This window comes from Copadichromis virginalis, linkage group LG7 (genome assembly GCF_057382275.1).
Source record: "Copadichromis virginalis isolate Kocher_CV1m ecotype Utaka linkage group LG7, C_Virginalis_male_GT1.1, whole genome shotgun sequence".
Lineage (NCBI taxonomy): Eukaryota > Metazoa > Chordata > Actinopteri > Cichliformes > Cichlidae > Copadichromis > Copadichromis virginalis.
Window position 1 is genome coordinate 37,378,125 of NC_140624.1, and position 14,372 is coordinate 37,392,496.

A 14,372-nucleotide genomic window follows, 5' to 3' on the forward strand; every position below is an offset into this window, starting at 1 on the left:
GTTTTTTACACTTGGTGAGTTTGTTTGAAATCCTGGTGACACCTGCTGTAGTGTGACCTATCACAAAGTTTAGGTTTGAGTACTTTCGCTGGTGTTTATATGTCCTTCTGTTTCTGGGCAGATTTTTGTCATCGAGGGTTACCATGTCAGAATTTGTTTTAGCCCTTACTTATAGTGGCCACATTTACTTGAGAGGCTTTGCCTTTTTGCCAGGCCACCACTGTAAAGAGCAGTTTTCTCTTAATAACTTGCCTGGTTAAATACAAGTTTGAGTTAATTTCAATCAAATGTGAGTAAACCAGAGCTAAATAACCCCTAAATATCTTTAAAAAACAACAACAACAAAACCCTTGGTATTATTTTCTCCTGCCAGTAAAAAACTTGCAGTGGACCCACATTTGACAAACACATTTCTTTAAAAGATCTCAGATCTGTGGACAATCTTTGGAAATGCAATTGATGCATAGTTTTGCAGCAGCTGCAGCATTTACAGAAAAGCAGAGGAGGGGGGAAGCAGAATATGGGCATAAAGCATATTTATACACAACATGTATATATGTAGAAACATGGATATTTAACATTTCAGTTCAACTTATACGACACTTGGTTGTCCAGAGAAGTGCAGAGAGAGCGAGTGTGTGTGTGTGTGTCCCTCTGAGGTGTTAAACAATTGTGGCGTTCCTGATTGGGTCGGGGCCAGAGTCCACCTCAGAGGTCAATTACATCGACATCAGCTCTCTGTTTAGAAACCCGACTCCACGGTCATGAGGTTAAGTGCCAAGTAACAAACAAACAAACAAATAATGGCTCCTGCTGCAACAGCAACAAGTACATCTCTCACATACTGTATATGGTCTAATCCTAAATGGGTATCAAGAATTGAAGGTCCGAAGGATGGAGGCAGAGGTAAATTGTGCATTGCGGTTGTTAAAAGTGAAAACTGAAAATAACGTCAATACTGTTTCTGTACAGGTAGATATGAGGTGTTTTGAAAAGCTAATACCCGCTGTGTTGAGCAGAGTGTGGAGGTGTAAATGGTGTGCTGGAATTCACATGAAACGCGAAGTGGAGAGGGTGGAGAATGGACGATAAGGAGCTAAGAGGCTGGCAAAACTAGGACGTTTACCCACAGTGTGAGTGTGCACAAACTTTCCAGGCGTCCAAGCTTGTCGTGATGAAGGCCAAATGTTGGAAATGTTACTTTCCAAAATATATGTTGTTCCTCTGTGTGCTGGTAGCCTTTCAGAGCATCCAGTGGGCTGTAAAGCTTACAATTGGGTACTTTAAAACAGCCTGAATGGTCCTGTGTGTAGATTGTACATAACAAACTTTCCCAACTCTCTGTCGAGCAATACGCGAACTGAAGGGTTGATAAGTGGACTACCACAACATTCTCCCCAGTGTTGCACAGTGTTTAGAGTAAGACATGGTTGTATTTGTTGGAATTGGGCAGAGACCTGAGGGTTTTGAGCTCTTGCAACCTTGTTAACCCACCTCTGAATTCTCCAGAAAGCTCACACATTGAAAAAAGAACACAGCTAGTGCAAGACCTGACGTGCTTAGTTGAGTCAGGCAGGAACAGACAAGTTCCTTTAAGCAGACTTATTTCCCCGAACCAGCCCGCCCCTCTTAATTAAGTTCAGTCCTGAAAGACAGTGAGGGCTCAGGTCCAAGTCTAAACAGCCCAAGGCTCTCAAGAGCCCACGATTGTCCCGATCACAACGTTGAGTGTCCAATTATGACATCATTACTGTTCAATATATATATATATATATATATATATATATATATATATATATATATATATATATATATATATATGCAAGAGCAATTCTGTCTTTATGTGTTAAAACCTGATCATCTCAGCTTTTTCTTGTCAAGGTGTAGGAAAAGTGATGATGAAAACAATGGCTCAATATGTTTCTTTTGTCCTCTGTCCGTCCTCATTTCAGTCCACCGTTGTCACTCGTCTTGCTGCGTGGTTTTCATATATAATATTTCTTATTCGTATTTATATTTTTTACAAGGTATAAAACAGACCCATGGGCGTGACGGATTCATTGTTTGAAAACATCTAAGCGAGGCGAGGGGGTAGAAGGGACGGAGGAGGAGAAAAAGAGGGAGGAAGGGGGAGGTTCTCCATCCAAGGCTGTCTTGTGATTTGTCCCTTGCTGGAGATTTTTTATTTTTTATTTTTTTTTTAAAAAAAGGAAAAAGGCCCCCCTCTTGATCCAAGGCTGATGAGGAGGGTTGGGTGGAGGTAAAGAGGGTTCAACCCCTCACCTCTATTATGTCATTTGATGTGGGGCTTCTAGCATCTCCATAAGGAAGGTGTCAATGGGCGTGTCGCCGATGAGCTTGAAGAAGAACAGGTGCTCTAGACACTTAAGACCGATGGAGCGCAGTGCAGGCAATCGCAGCAACAGCTTAGCAAATCTGTCACAACACAAAACAAGAATTTAGCACAGGATGAAAAGCTGAAATAATTTTAAAGTATTTCTAAGCTTGCAGTTTCAGGGGCATTAGTTTTGGCATAAATATGCACTTTGTCATAAGCAGGCGCTCACCCATCCAGCTGCAAGTTATGATTTAAGAGAACTGGTGATGCTTGCACACACAGGCCTCACATTAAATATAAGACTAAGAAAAACCTGTTTTGAGCAAATGGCAAAACTTCAGTGCAAAACTATCACACAATAATAATTTTAATAGTTTTTTATGCAGCTGTAGATGGGTTTCAGCAAACTTTCAAGCTGAAAATAGCCACGAAAAAGCCACAGATGTGCCAGAAACTGCAATTCCTGACACAACCACTTGAGGCAGATTCCAAAAGCTAACCAGTCCCCATATACCCTCATGATAACATGCCCAACATGTTTGCAACCAAATGTAGTAAATATCTATACCCCCCTTGTTTTTGATGACCAAAATTGCCATCCCATTAAAAAAACACAAAGAATTAGTATCACATAAATCAAGCTTATACTATAAGTTAAAACATCATCTACTGTATCAACTCAACTAATACGGTCACATTTGGTTTAAAAAAAATCCAAATTCTGTCAATGATTCATATACCAATTCACAACATCAATTTTTGATATACAGTCTATGTCAAAACTGATAACACGGTGAACTCAAAGCTACTGATAAAACACGTTTCTTGTGTGGATGTACTTCAAGCTTTTTTCTTTGACTTCTACCTCATGAGAGGCTGTCTGGGTTGAGACTTTAAATATTAATAACAGCTGCAACAATAAACACACTCGTGCTCTTGATTTTCTCAGCACCGCAAACTGGTAATGTAACAATAAGGGCTCGGTGTTTATGATCTTACCTGCCAGGCTGCTCTGGGTATTTCTGTTTGCAGTAGGCCTCTAAAGACGCGTAGACTTTCTCTCTCAGAGCTTCTACTTCGCCTGGGTTGGACAGACCTTTAGAGTCTGCGGAGAGTGGCAGAAAGAACAAAAGAATTCACTACACCACGTGGCTAGGCTGTGCTGCTGTTATTTGTACACAACTGGACATTCTTCTTCACTATAAAAAGAAAAAAAACCCCAAAGAAGTAAACAAGTAGGCGTGAAAAAGCTTTCAAATCTGCACTTTTGCCCAGTGGAAAAACTAGCATAACTCAATATGGAAAAGCATCTCCACATTCTGGGCTAGTCCAATTAAGACCGCAATTCTCAAGCTGCACCAATTTAAGCTTCACTGGACTCATCTTTGATTAACATTTCTGACGAACAAAGCATTGTGAAGTTGACAATCAATGAATGTACATTGGTTGTTAATGGCTGGACCAGATCACACAGTGTGTGAAAGAAAAGGACTGAGGGCCATTTTTGCCTTGCTGTTCCCTTCACCCCCACCCCCACCACCGTATGTTTTTTCTCCAGTCAGTGTAGTCTTGCAAACCCCTAATTAACAAGGAATCAGGCGGAAAAGTGAACAGGGGCCAGTGGGTCTGGGTATGGCCTGAACAAAATGTGAAACACAGAGGATCAGTGTGTCCAGGGTGAGCAGATCCGCAGAGCCCCAGAGAGATTCAGGGAGCCTCCCTTACTGAGTCACTAAAAACCTGGGTCACATTCATGGGTTAGTTCAGTCCACTTAGATTCCATTTGGATAAGGTTTAAATACAGAACAGCACACTCATAGCAGAAGTGCCTTGGCAAGACACGGGCCTCAATTAAAGAGCGCACTCTTTCTTTGGACCTTTGCGGGGGAACGTAGTAAAATTTACACAAGGTTGGCAAATTACAAAATAAATGAGAATTCATCAATTTCAAGTGAAAATGGTGCCTTGAGAGAATCAAGGTCAACTCAAGGAGATAGTTTCCATTACAAGCTGAGATACCAGAGCTGAGACATAAGTGATGCACAACGCAACAGCGTTCTTGAATCTAAATACGTTATATTTACTTTTAACAAAAGTCTGGCAGCATTTTGAGACCATTTCCCCAATGTGAAAAGTTGTTCCCACTGGAATTGATTAAAGCCAAATGAAAGCTGAGCCAATGAGAATAAGACACATTTGTCATGTTCTATTTTAAGCCTGCTGTGGGATAAGGTTTAATAATCAAAGTTGAAGAGTTTGTGTTGACTAAGCGTTACGCTTCGAGTCCTCAGTGACTCATATTCTATTCCTGCAACGTCTGTGTCGGCTGATTATAGCTAGAAACAGTAGCAGCACCACGCCACAGTGCACAAGATCTTTATACTTTTAATAAAAGTTGCATTTCACTGGAATACGCTGATGTTCAGAAAGAAAAAAAAAAGCCAGTATACAACAATTACTCCGAAGGAAGAATTACACAGCGCAGTAGTTTGATGACCCATTTCTCTAAAAGATTTTTAGTCATTTTACATTACTGAATATATATATATATATATATATATATATTTTTTTTTTTTTTAATGAAAGTTGAAACTAAAAAAAAGAGAAAAAAGAAACAAGAGTTTGCATTGTACAAACAGCAAATGAAAGCTTTTATATAATATACACAATGGTTACCTGGGTTGAAAAGGACAATAGCTCGAAGGCACCCCAGTTCTGTCTTATCCATCTGCATGTCCCTCATCTTTGACACCAGCTCTGTCAGCACTCTGCACAAAAGCAACAGGAGACAGTCAGAGATGCTACTCAGGTTAAAATACTATGTCAAGAATATTTAATTCTTGGCTAATAGGCAATATTTGTGTAAAATGAAACTAAACCAGTGGCAGAAAATTAAAGATCACACTTAACTGGATTTTTTTTTTTTTTTTTTTTTGCAAATGACACATTATTCTTGACTGGTGCATTGCAAATATGGTTTTAACCACTTTCAAGTTTGCCTCTATTTGAAAAAACATGCACACAAGCTTACTCTGGGCCCACACTGGCACAGTTAGATCAGTGGAAAAGTTTACAGCCCTGCAAAGTAATTATATTTAGTACATGGTTTTCATAAAACGAAAGCCGCAGAGTAAACACAAGCTGTAATCTAACACCAGTGCTCCCACTGTCTGTGTGTGACATCACGGGTGGGAGTGGTGGCGTGTGGAGTCGCTCGAACTCCTCACCCCACTTTGACTCGGTCACACCCTCTCCCTGGCACTCTTTATTTTCCCTCTCACTCCATTTCTTTCTGCTCCTCGCGCCCAGATAGTAAAGTCAATTGTGGCTCTTAGCTCATTCTAATTCAATTTGCTCTAAGGAGGAACAACAGAGCTTAAAAAAAGACAGAGAGGGAGAGAGAGAGGAAAGGGACTCAAGCGTTTAAGTTGATCAGTCTCTTCATTTGTATGGAGAAGAGACAGTGGACCAGATAAAGAAACATTATCAGTTCTCTGCATCTTAATGCTTGCCACAGTTAATAAAGAGATGGAATATGTCCTGTGGCTGTGAACGCTGATGACTGAGCGCACAGGCTGCTGATCAGAGGCGCAAGAAGGGAGACACAAAGAAAGTACTCAAAGTTTGACTGTGGCTTGACTGAGTCTGATGACAGCACGTGCAGCTGCAAATTCTCTGCTGGCTCCAAAACTGTGCAAGGAAACATGCGCTTCATTTGCAGTTTTTAATTTTCAAAATATAATAACAATCCATGACCAGAACTGTTCAAGAGTAACGTAGTTTAAAAAATATATATTTACAAAAAATCCCAAACCAATACAAACAAAATGTAAGATATATTTTTCTTATACGTTTGACAAACTTTCATAAGGGTGGTTCCTGCATCCAGCTGCGCTGTGACTCTATGGTGCATGGATTGTCTATATAAGATATGAGAGGTTCTGTGTGACCCCTGTTGTGTACAGGCGTAAATATTTTATATATTGGAGTCAATCAATTGTGCCTGTGCTGCTTGGCATTCCCCATTTTGTGTAACATTTCATTGTTTCGATTCAATGTTACATGAAATATTCTACAAGGGGTGGACATTTAATAGAATTTTAATCTCGATCAGAATTTTGTCTTCCCACAATTATGACATTTAAAATGCATACTCTGCCAATATAAAACGCAAAGCAAAAGCAATTTAGGCACTCTCTAAATCAGCACTTGATCATGTGTCTGTGTTTGCCTATCACAGCTGGTCCCTGCAGCACAAAGCTTGAAGTTGGACTAAAAGACAAATATACAACAAAAATCCAATGTCTGGCACAGCAGGACGCAAGGAGCTTGTCTCTTGAATTGGATCAACATCCGTTGTTTGGATTTTGGGGGAAGTGATGTTAAGAACAAATCATAATGGAAGAATGCTGTGAAAGAGTGCTGCTTTGCATTGCAGATGCAACTGAAAATATGCCACAAAATGCAGTATAATTAATGAATTAAGGCCAAGAAAAACAACTACAGATGTAAATTGCCCAAGTGCCAATTAAAGGGAGCCTGTACGACACAACAGCGTGTACATCCAGCTCACAAAGACACACTGGAATTGTTACAGTTATTATTCCACATTGGCAATATTTGTGCTGTATCAAAACCTCATGGGATTTCACAGCTGACAAAGACTTTGCTCTGAGTTTTAGTCTGAGTTTCTAATGCTAACGTGTTATCAGGAGAGAGACTGATACACCGATGAGCCGATATTATTGGCTGATATTACTCATTTGCCATTATATTGATATCAGTATTTTTAAACAGCCGATAAATAAAAAATTTAAAATATATGAAGAAACAGGAGAACTAACTTTAACCATGTTACAAGATTGATGCTGCATAGTTTGTCCACCAGGGGGCCCTCTACAACTTCTCTAATGCAATGTGTTTAGACCGCCAAATCAGCTGATCTGACAAAAGTTAGGCAGAGAATAAAGGACTAATCCAAATGTTTTTGTAACAATAAAACAAGTTTATTTTTAAATTTCTACAACATCTTAGTAAGGACTTATAAATAAATAAATACACTTAACAAATGTTTTGTGTCCCTTGATGTTAAACAAAATATCGGCTGATACTAAATATGAGTATCGGTAAGACTAATACTTTTCTAACTCTTTAACTTTTATTAACTTAAAAAATAGGCCACCTTTATAAATCACAATATTATCAAAGCACTACTTTCAGGTTGCATTACATGCTACTCGAGCACACCTTTAGAAAGTGCTACCTAATATATTATTTACAAAAGTTTTTGGTGCAGTTTCTACATGAATTTAGATGTCACTAAGTCCAAGAAAATTTAGTAACCTGTCAAAGATGGCTCCCACTCCGGCACTGTGGGCACTGTTGCGGTGAACGTGCAGCCCCGTTGCCAGCAGAATCCCGTCTTTAACCGCTATCGAGCGGTGCGAAAATGATGCAATGAGGAGCTCGTTCCAACCTGAGAAAGAGATGAGGAGAGGGACTGAGAAAAAAGTATGAGAAATAAAACCACTCACACTCTCCGAAATCCCCAGTACAAAAGTTCACACAGCATTCGAGCAAAATGAAACTGACAACAAAGGAGGGAATTCCAATGAATCAATTAAGCTGCGCACTAAAAGCATGCAGCTTTCTCAAGCACAGGCATCAGGTTATTACTAAGACATTTGAATCATGCTTTCTAAAGAGACAAGCGTGTAAACGGGATGAACTGCGCCTGCCATCGCAATAAAGACAACAGGCTTGATGCGCCAAAGCAGGGGGCTCGACACGGAGCGCCGAAGACACAAGACGCTGCCGTTTGAGTGACAGGGCTCCTTTAACTGTTCTGCCTGGCAACACCCGCCTCTTCTCCCCAGAGTTGAGTTGGGTATGAGCGGAGCCGGGATGCTTTTATCTGTGATACAGCAGAACTAAAGCGGTTATTTATAGAAAACCTGAGAGCAGAGACGAGCGTTGCCGAATAATGTCTCTCTCCCCGCTTTGCTGAAGTCTTTCCATCTTTTTATATGTGCAAAGGATAAGAATGATGGGAGGATTTATTTATTTTATTTGTTTTTTTAGGGTAAGGGATGGGTGCGTTATAGCATTTTTTTTTCCTGGAGGAGGATTTAGAAAATAATGGTGTAATTTAGAGTGACAAGCAAGCAACAAGGGCAATGTGTTGGGAGAACCCAAAAGACCTTCCTGCATGTGACGTTAGTGACTGTAGCAGAAGTGACAGATGATTCACTCTCCGTTTTACATCGCTGCTTCTGTGATGCTTGCTTTTCCTCATACAGCAGATGCATGAAGAGACTCTGGGTCTGTCTCTTGCATCAGTCACATGACCGAGAGGTATCCAGTGTTCTCTTTTTTTCTGACTATATTATTAATGTTCATGGGCATCTGTTGTATCTACAAATGTGACTTATTTAACAATGAAAACAATGTCCTGTGATTCTGTTATTTTTATTTTTATTTTTGTTTAATCCTTGTTATTTTAAACAGCAGCAATTACTTGCCTTTTTAATACACAGTCAGTGGGCATAATACAATACATCTTACACTGAGTAATCAGTGGTTTGTTGAACCAGCAAATTTGATTCAATTTATTCATATAACAATGACCATTGATTCCAACCCATATCCTGTTAATTATATATCATCACTGCCAATCACTGCAAATTGTTTGCTGGTTAGATCATGCAAAATACTTAAGTCAGCTCGACAGACCTGCTCGTAGAAGGATGACCTGGTCGTCCAGCGGCAGCTCAGAGAAGTGGGGGATTCTTTTAGCCCACTCAACCAGGGTAAAAAGTTGTTTGTCAGCTGCTTGACAGATATTTGTCACTGGGTCGTTGGGCTGCAGGGGACGAGAGACAAAGATAGAACAGGTTAAAATAAGTCAGAAAATCAACTACAGTGTGAATTAAATAAGATTGAAATGTTAGCTTAATAATAATAATAATAATAATGGATTGGATTTATATAGCGCTTTTCAAGGCACCCAAAGCGCTTTACAATACCACTATTCATTCACTCTCACATTCATACACTGGTGGAGGCAAGCTACAGCTTTGTGTCTTTTGGCTGAGAGCCTTGTGCTAGGGCATAATTGAGCTACAGTGCTATGACAACGTATTTCCCCACCCTTCCTGATTTTTTAGTTCTTTTGCATATTTCTCACACTTGCTACCAATGGTGGTACAACCAGGTATTAGGGTTTAGGGGGCAATTACTTTTTCACATGGTGCAAGGAAGGTTTCGATTTCCTTAACCTTTTAAAGCCAAGCGTATCGTATTTGATGCATGTGTTTTTGTGAGTTTTTGAGACTTCTATATCATCAGCGTGACTTTTTTAACCCTATAAAATATAATTGGCATAACACATTTTTTAACACATTTTTAATGACTAAATTGCAAAAATATGGCTAATGTAGCAAATGTAATACAAATTAAAACTCATACATATGCAGATTAAAATTTGATATATCAAATATTTTTTTATATATATTTATGTAGAGAGATTTTCTATAGATTTCTGGCAGTTATTTCATGGTTCAGGTTTTAAAGGGTTAGTAAATTTAAAATATTGATTTTAAAACTCCATTTGTATTTACTCAGTATATCTTTGTCTAATATTAAAATTTGTGTTATGATCTGAAACATGTAACTGTGACAAAAGTGCAAAAAAAATAAGAAATCAGTAAGGGGCTTTTTTCATGGCACAGTACCTATAACTACGTAATCACACACACACTAACACCAACATGAGTGCCCACCGTGAATAATATCTTCTAAAGAGGTACGGTGAAAAAACAAACAGTGATTCTGTCTCAGCTTGTGGAGGAAATACCTGCAGAGAGCTGTCAGTGAAAAAACAACTTTCGCTGAGCTGACTCTTTCTTTGGGGACCTTTTAGCCAAAACACAAATCAGCCTCTCTGACAGCTAGTAGAGCTCAAGAGGCCCTTGAGAGGCTCCACTGACACTTTACTACAGAGCAAGTGGTTAGGAGCTCAAAGAGGACTTTATCACAGCACCAGGAACGGCTTTGTAAAAAGGTAAACCAATGTGCTCACAGTAGTGCTTCTAATAATGATTGTGTAATTATGCTGATAACCACATTTGGCAGAAATGACTTCAAGTAACACCTCTCAACATCATCGTGGATGAATTTGGGTCCTTTCAAATCTCCCGTTTTTAAGTAAGATCATTGAAAAAGCAGTTTCTCAACAGCTCAATTACTTCTTAAAACAGAATAATTGCTACGATGCCTTCCAGTCAGGTTTTAGACAGAATCACAGCACTGAAACCGCTCTGACCAAAGTGTTCAATGACATATGTCTGAATACAGACAGTGGAAAAATGTCAGTCTTAGTTTTACTGGATCTCAGTGCAGCATTTGATACAGTTGACCACAACATATTACTCAAACGACTGGAGAACTGGACAGGTCTTTCAGGAACTGTACTAAACTGGTTCAAAACATACGTAGAAAACAGGAAATACTTTGTATCAATAGGTAACTTCACATCTGAGCAGACAAGTATCACATGTGGAGTTCCCCAAGGTTCCATCTTGGGACCCCTTCTGTTTAACATCTACATGCTCCCACTGGCACAGATTATAAACAACAACAAAATAAACTATCACAGCTATGCAGATGACACACAAATATATATCACAATGTCACCAGGAGACCGAGGCCCTGTACAGGCTCTTGGTAAATGCATTGAGGAAATCAATGACTGGTTGTGCCACAATTTTCTCCAGCTAAACAAAAACAAAACTGAGGTAATAGTCTTTGGCGCCAAAGAAAAACGATTACAGGTCACCAGAGAACTTCAATCTATACATCTAAAAACCACAAACCAGGCGAGAAATTTGGGTGTAGTGATGGATGCAGACCTAAACTTAGAAAAACACATTAAGACAATAACAAAGTCAGCTTACTATCACCTCAAGAATATATCAAGGATAAAAGATCTGATGTCTCAACAGGACCTGGAAAAACTAGTCCATGCATTCATCTTTAGTAGGCTTGATTACTGTAACAGCATCTTTACAGGTCTACCTAAAAAATCAGTCAGACAACTACAGCTCATTCAGAACTCTGCTGCTCGAGTCCTCACTAAGACCAAAAAAGTGGACCACATCAGTCCAGCTCTGAGGTCCTTACACTGGCTGCCTGTCCATCAGAGGATAGACTTTAAAGTTCTGATGCTGGCCTATAAAGCTCTGAATGGTTTAGGACCAAAATACATCAATGACCTCCTGACCCAGTATGAACCATCCAGATCCCTCAGGTCATCTGGATCCGGTCTTTTATCAGTTCCCAGAGTCAGAACCAGACACGGAGAAGCTGCATTCAGCTTTTATGCTCCTTATATCTGGAACAAACTCCCAGAAAGCCTCAGATCAGCTGAAACACTCAGTTTATTTAAATCCAGGTTGAAGACTCACCTGTTCTCAGCTGCATTTGAATAAAGCACCAAATCCACACTTTAAGCTTAAATTTCAAAACTTACATTTAACTACTGATTTTATCTACTGTTCTGATTTTATCTGTTTTGATTTTATATACTGTTGTTTGTTTGTTAATTAGTTAGTTAGTTTATTTGCTTGTTTTAATCAATTTTAAATCATGCTTTTTATTTGTTCTTGTTTCTAATGTCTCTGTAAAGCACTTTGAATCACCTTGTTGTTAAATTGTGCTATACAAATAAACTTGCCTTGCCTTGCCTTTCTTCACTACGTTGCTGCAGTTCATTAAGAGCATTTGTTTATGCACAGCTCTCTTTAGGTCCCACCACAATATTTCAGTTGAGTTGATATTTCCACAGATTTGTGGGCCAATGCAACAATTGAAATATTTTTTTTCAGCCAATCTGTTGTGGTCTTGTTGCTGGCCAGTTATATACGACCAAATTTTGGTCACATAACCGGAAGCTCTAGCAGTCAGACAAATGGCCTCACATTTCATCGTGAGTTCATCGTTGACCCAAGGACAGAAAGGTCCCCAGGTCAAATCATCATGCCTCCACTTCTTTTCTTGACAGTTGGTATGAGGTGTTGTGTTTGGTTTTCACCAAATGTGATGCCGTGCATTATGGCCAAACACTCTGTCCAAATGGCATTGCTTGGGGTTTTCATCTCGAGGTTTGTTCAGTTGCAACCTCACGGACCTAAGCCATTCTGTCATGTTCTTTGAAGAGTGAAGAGGCCATACTTGTTCGGTCTTTTGTTATGAACTTCAACATTTAGCACGCTAACTGAGGCCTGTCTGAGATCTTTGTGCAGTGCATCATCTGCCCTTGGGGTGATTTTGCTGGGACGTCTGCTCCCCACTGGGAAGACTGTGGTATTGTGTTAACACGCACCTGAAAGCTCCAGACCGGCAAACTGCCAAAATTGCTTTTATAGAAGTTGTCATAGCTGCACCAAGAGCAAAAAAAAACTTGTCCATTGATAGACAACGCAGCATACAAAATGTAATTCCTGAAAACAAACGTTTCCCGCTCACCAAAAAAATGAAAGGGAAAAGAATGTGTGCACCTTTTTAGCTTTAGTCAACAAAATAATGGTATGAGCCTAAATAAATGCATGTCTTTTATTTAGAGCTTTTTTTTTTAACATACAAACTGAAGTTGAGGTGAAAACAAAGCCAGATTTGATCCTTATCTGCTAATGTATATCTAATGATAAGTGTGTTCTTTATAGAAGAAGACAACTTCTGCATGCAATGAATGCAAAATTGCAAAGACAAGGACTTGTTCTCCTTAACTGTCCTGTCACATTTGATTCAAAAGTATTGTTCTTTGACCCTTGGGGAGTAGCGGTAGAATACTAATGCAATGCATACATGCTCCATGACTAACTCAGTAAACTGTAACTCCATCTGGGCTTTGGGTTAAAAAAATCCACAACAATACTGCCATTCTCTGACAAGTAATTCACAGCCATCCCAAGAGTACACATGCTACTCTTGATATGCGTGTGTGTAAACAAAGGCTTTGTGAACATGCTTTTGTGCATAATTTTAAATCAAGTCAGCATCCCTAAATTCTAAGTAGCTCCACATGAACTCGCCCTCTGACAAAAACAGTTAGCAACTTCTCCCCAACTTCTCCTCCAAATCCCACAGATCGATGCTAAAAGCTAGGAGGATCCTGACATCAACTGCAGCTCTCCAGAGGAGATTAGCTCAAGATGAAGGAGAAAATATCTCTTCACTCACATTCTCCTTTTATAAAACACAGGGCAAAGACTATCCCATCCTCTCCACTACATTCCCTCCCTGCGGTGTGAAACTAACACACTGACTGCAGAGCATCACAAATACGCAGCTCAAATCTGAAAAACTTAAACCAGACACAAAGCCTACACTGTTTTGAAAACTGTAAGTCATCTTGTTTTTTTTTCTTCAGGGAGAGAAAGAAAACAGGCACCTTATGAATATTTCAGCATCTGATCTCCGTGGGAGATGTGGACGCCGCAGCTCAGTACGACAGTTTTCGTGAACTGCGCTTCCTCCCCAAAACATAAACAGATCCGGTTAATTCATTCCAAAGGGCACAGCCCGCCAAAAAACAAATAAAAACCACAGGGGGCTTCAGCGTGCGCCACAATTGAGCCACCGCTCCCCGTAAGAATACAAGTCCCAGGGTTCTCGTTAAACATGGCAAACCTTATGAATGTTGCATGGCTATCTTAGCTGTGTTTAGACTGACCTGGTTTCTTTGTCACCGTCTGTGAAGATGACGAGGAGAGGGGCTTACAACTTCCTCAAACAATTCATCTAAGTACAGCATTACATCTACTGTACTTACTGTTCAAGCCAAAGAGTGGACTTTAGGATGTCATCAGCCCCTGACCCATGAAAGGATAACCTCTACAGTTATAAAAAAAAAAAATATCTCACAGGTTAGGTAGAAAGACTACTTTTTCTTTTAATTTGGAGATTAGTGGCAAAAAATGTGGAGGAAAAACAGCAAGAACACCAAAAAACCCACCTGACACAGAGAGTAAGGCCA

The 14,372-nt window shown here is 39.6% G+C and overlaps 1 protein-coding gene across 4 annotated transcripts in view; it reads right to left on the minus strand.

Moving 5' to 3' along the window:
- Positions 1–1,788: 1,788 nt before the first annotated feature.
- rxraa (retinoid X receptor, alpha a) overlaps positions 1,789–14,372 on the minus strand; it is a 162,544-nt gene continuing 149,960 nt past the window's right edge. For all 4 annotated transcript variants that reach the window (XM_085463286.1, XM_085463289.1, XM_085463285.1 and 1 more), the window contains 5 exons: positions 9,071–9,200; positions 7,682–7,814; positions 5,015–5,106; positions 3,338–3,443; positions 1,789–2,436 (listed from right to left, as the gene is read on the minus strand). In XM_085463286.1, coding sequence (XP_085319412.1) covers positions 2,289–2,436; positions 3,338–3,443; positions 5,015–5,106; positions 7,682–7,814; positions 9,071–9,200 — 609 coding nt within the window. In that variant the 3' untranslated portion in view covers positions 1,789–2,288. The remainder of the gene's footprint in view (positions 2,437–3,337; positions 3,444–5,014; positions 5,107–7,681; positions 7,815–9,070; positions 9,201–14,372) is intronic.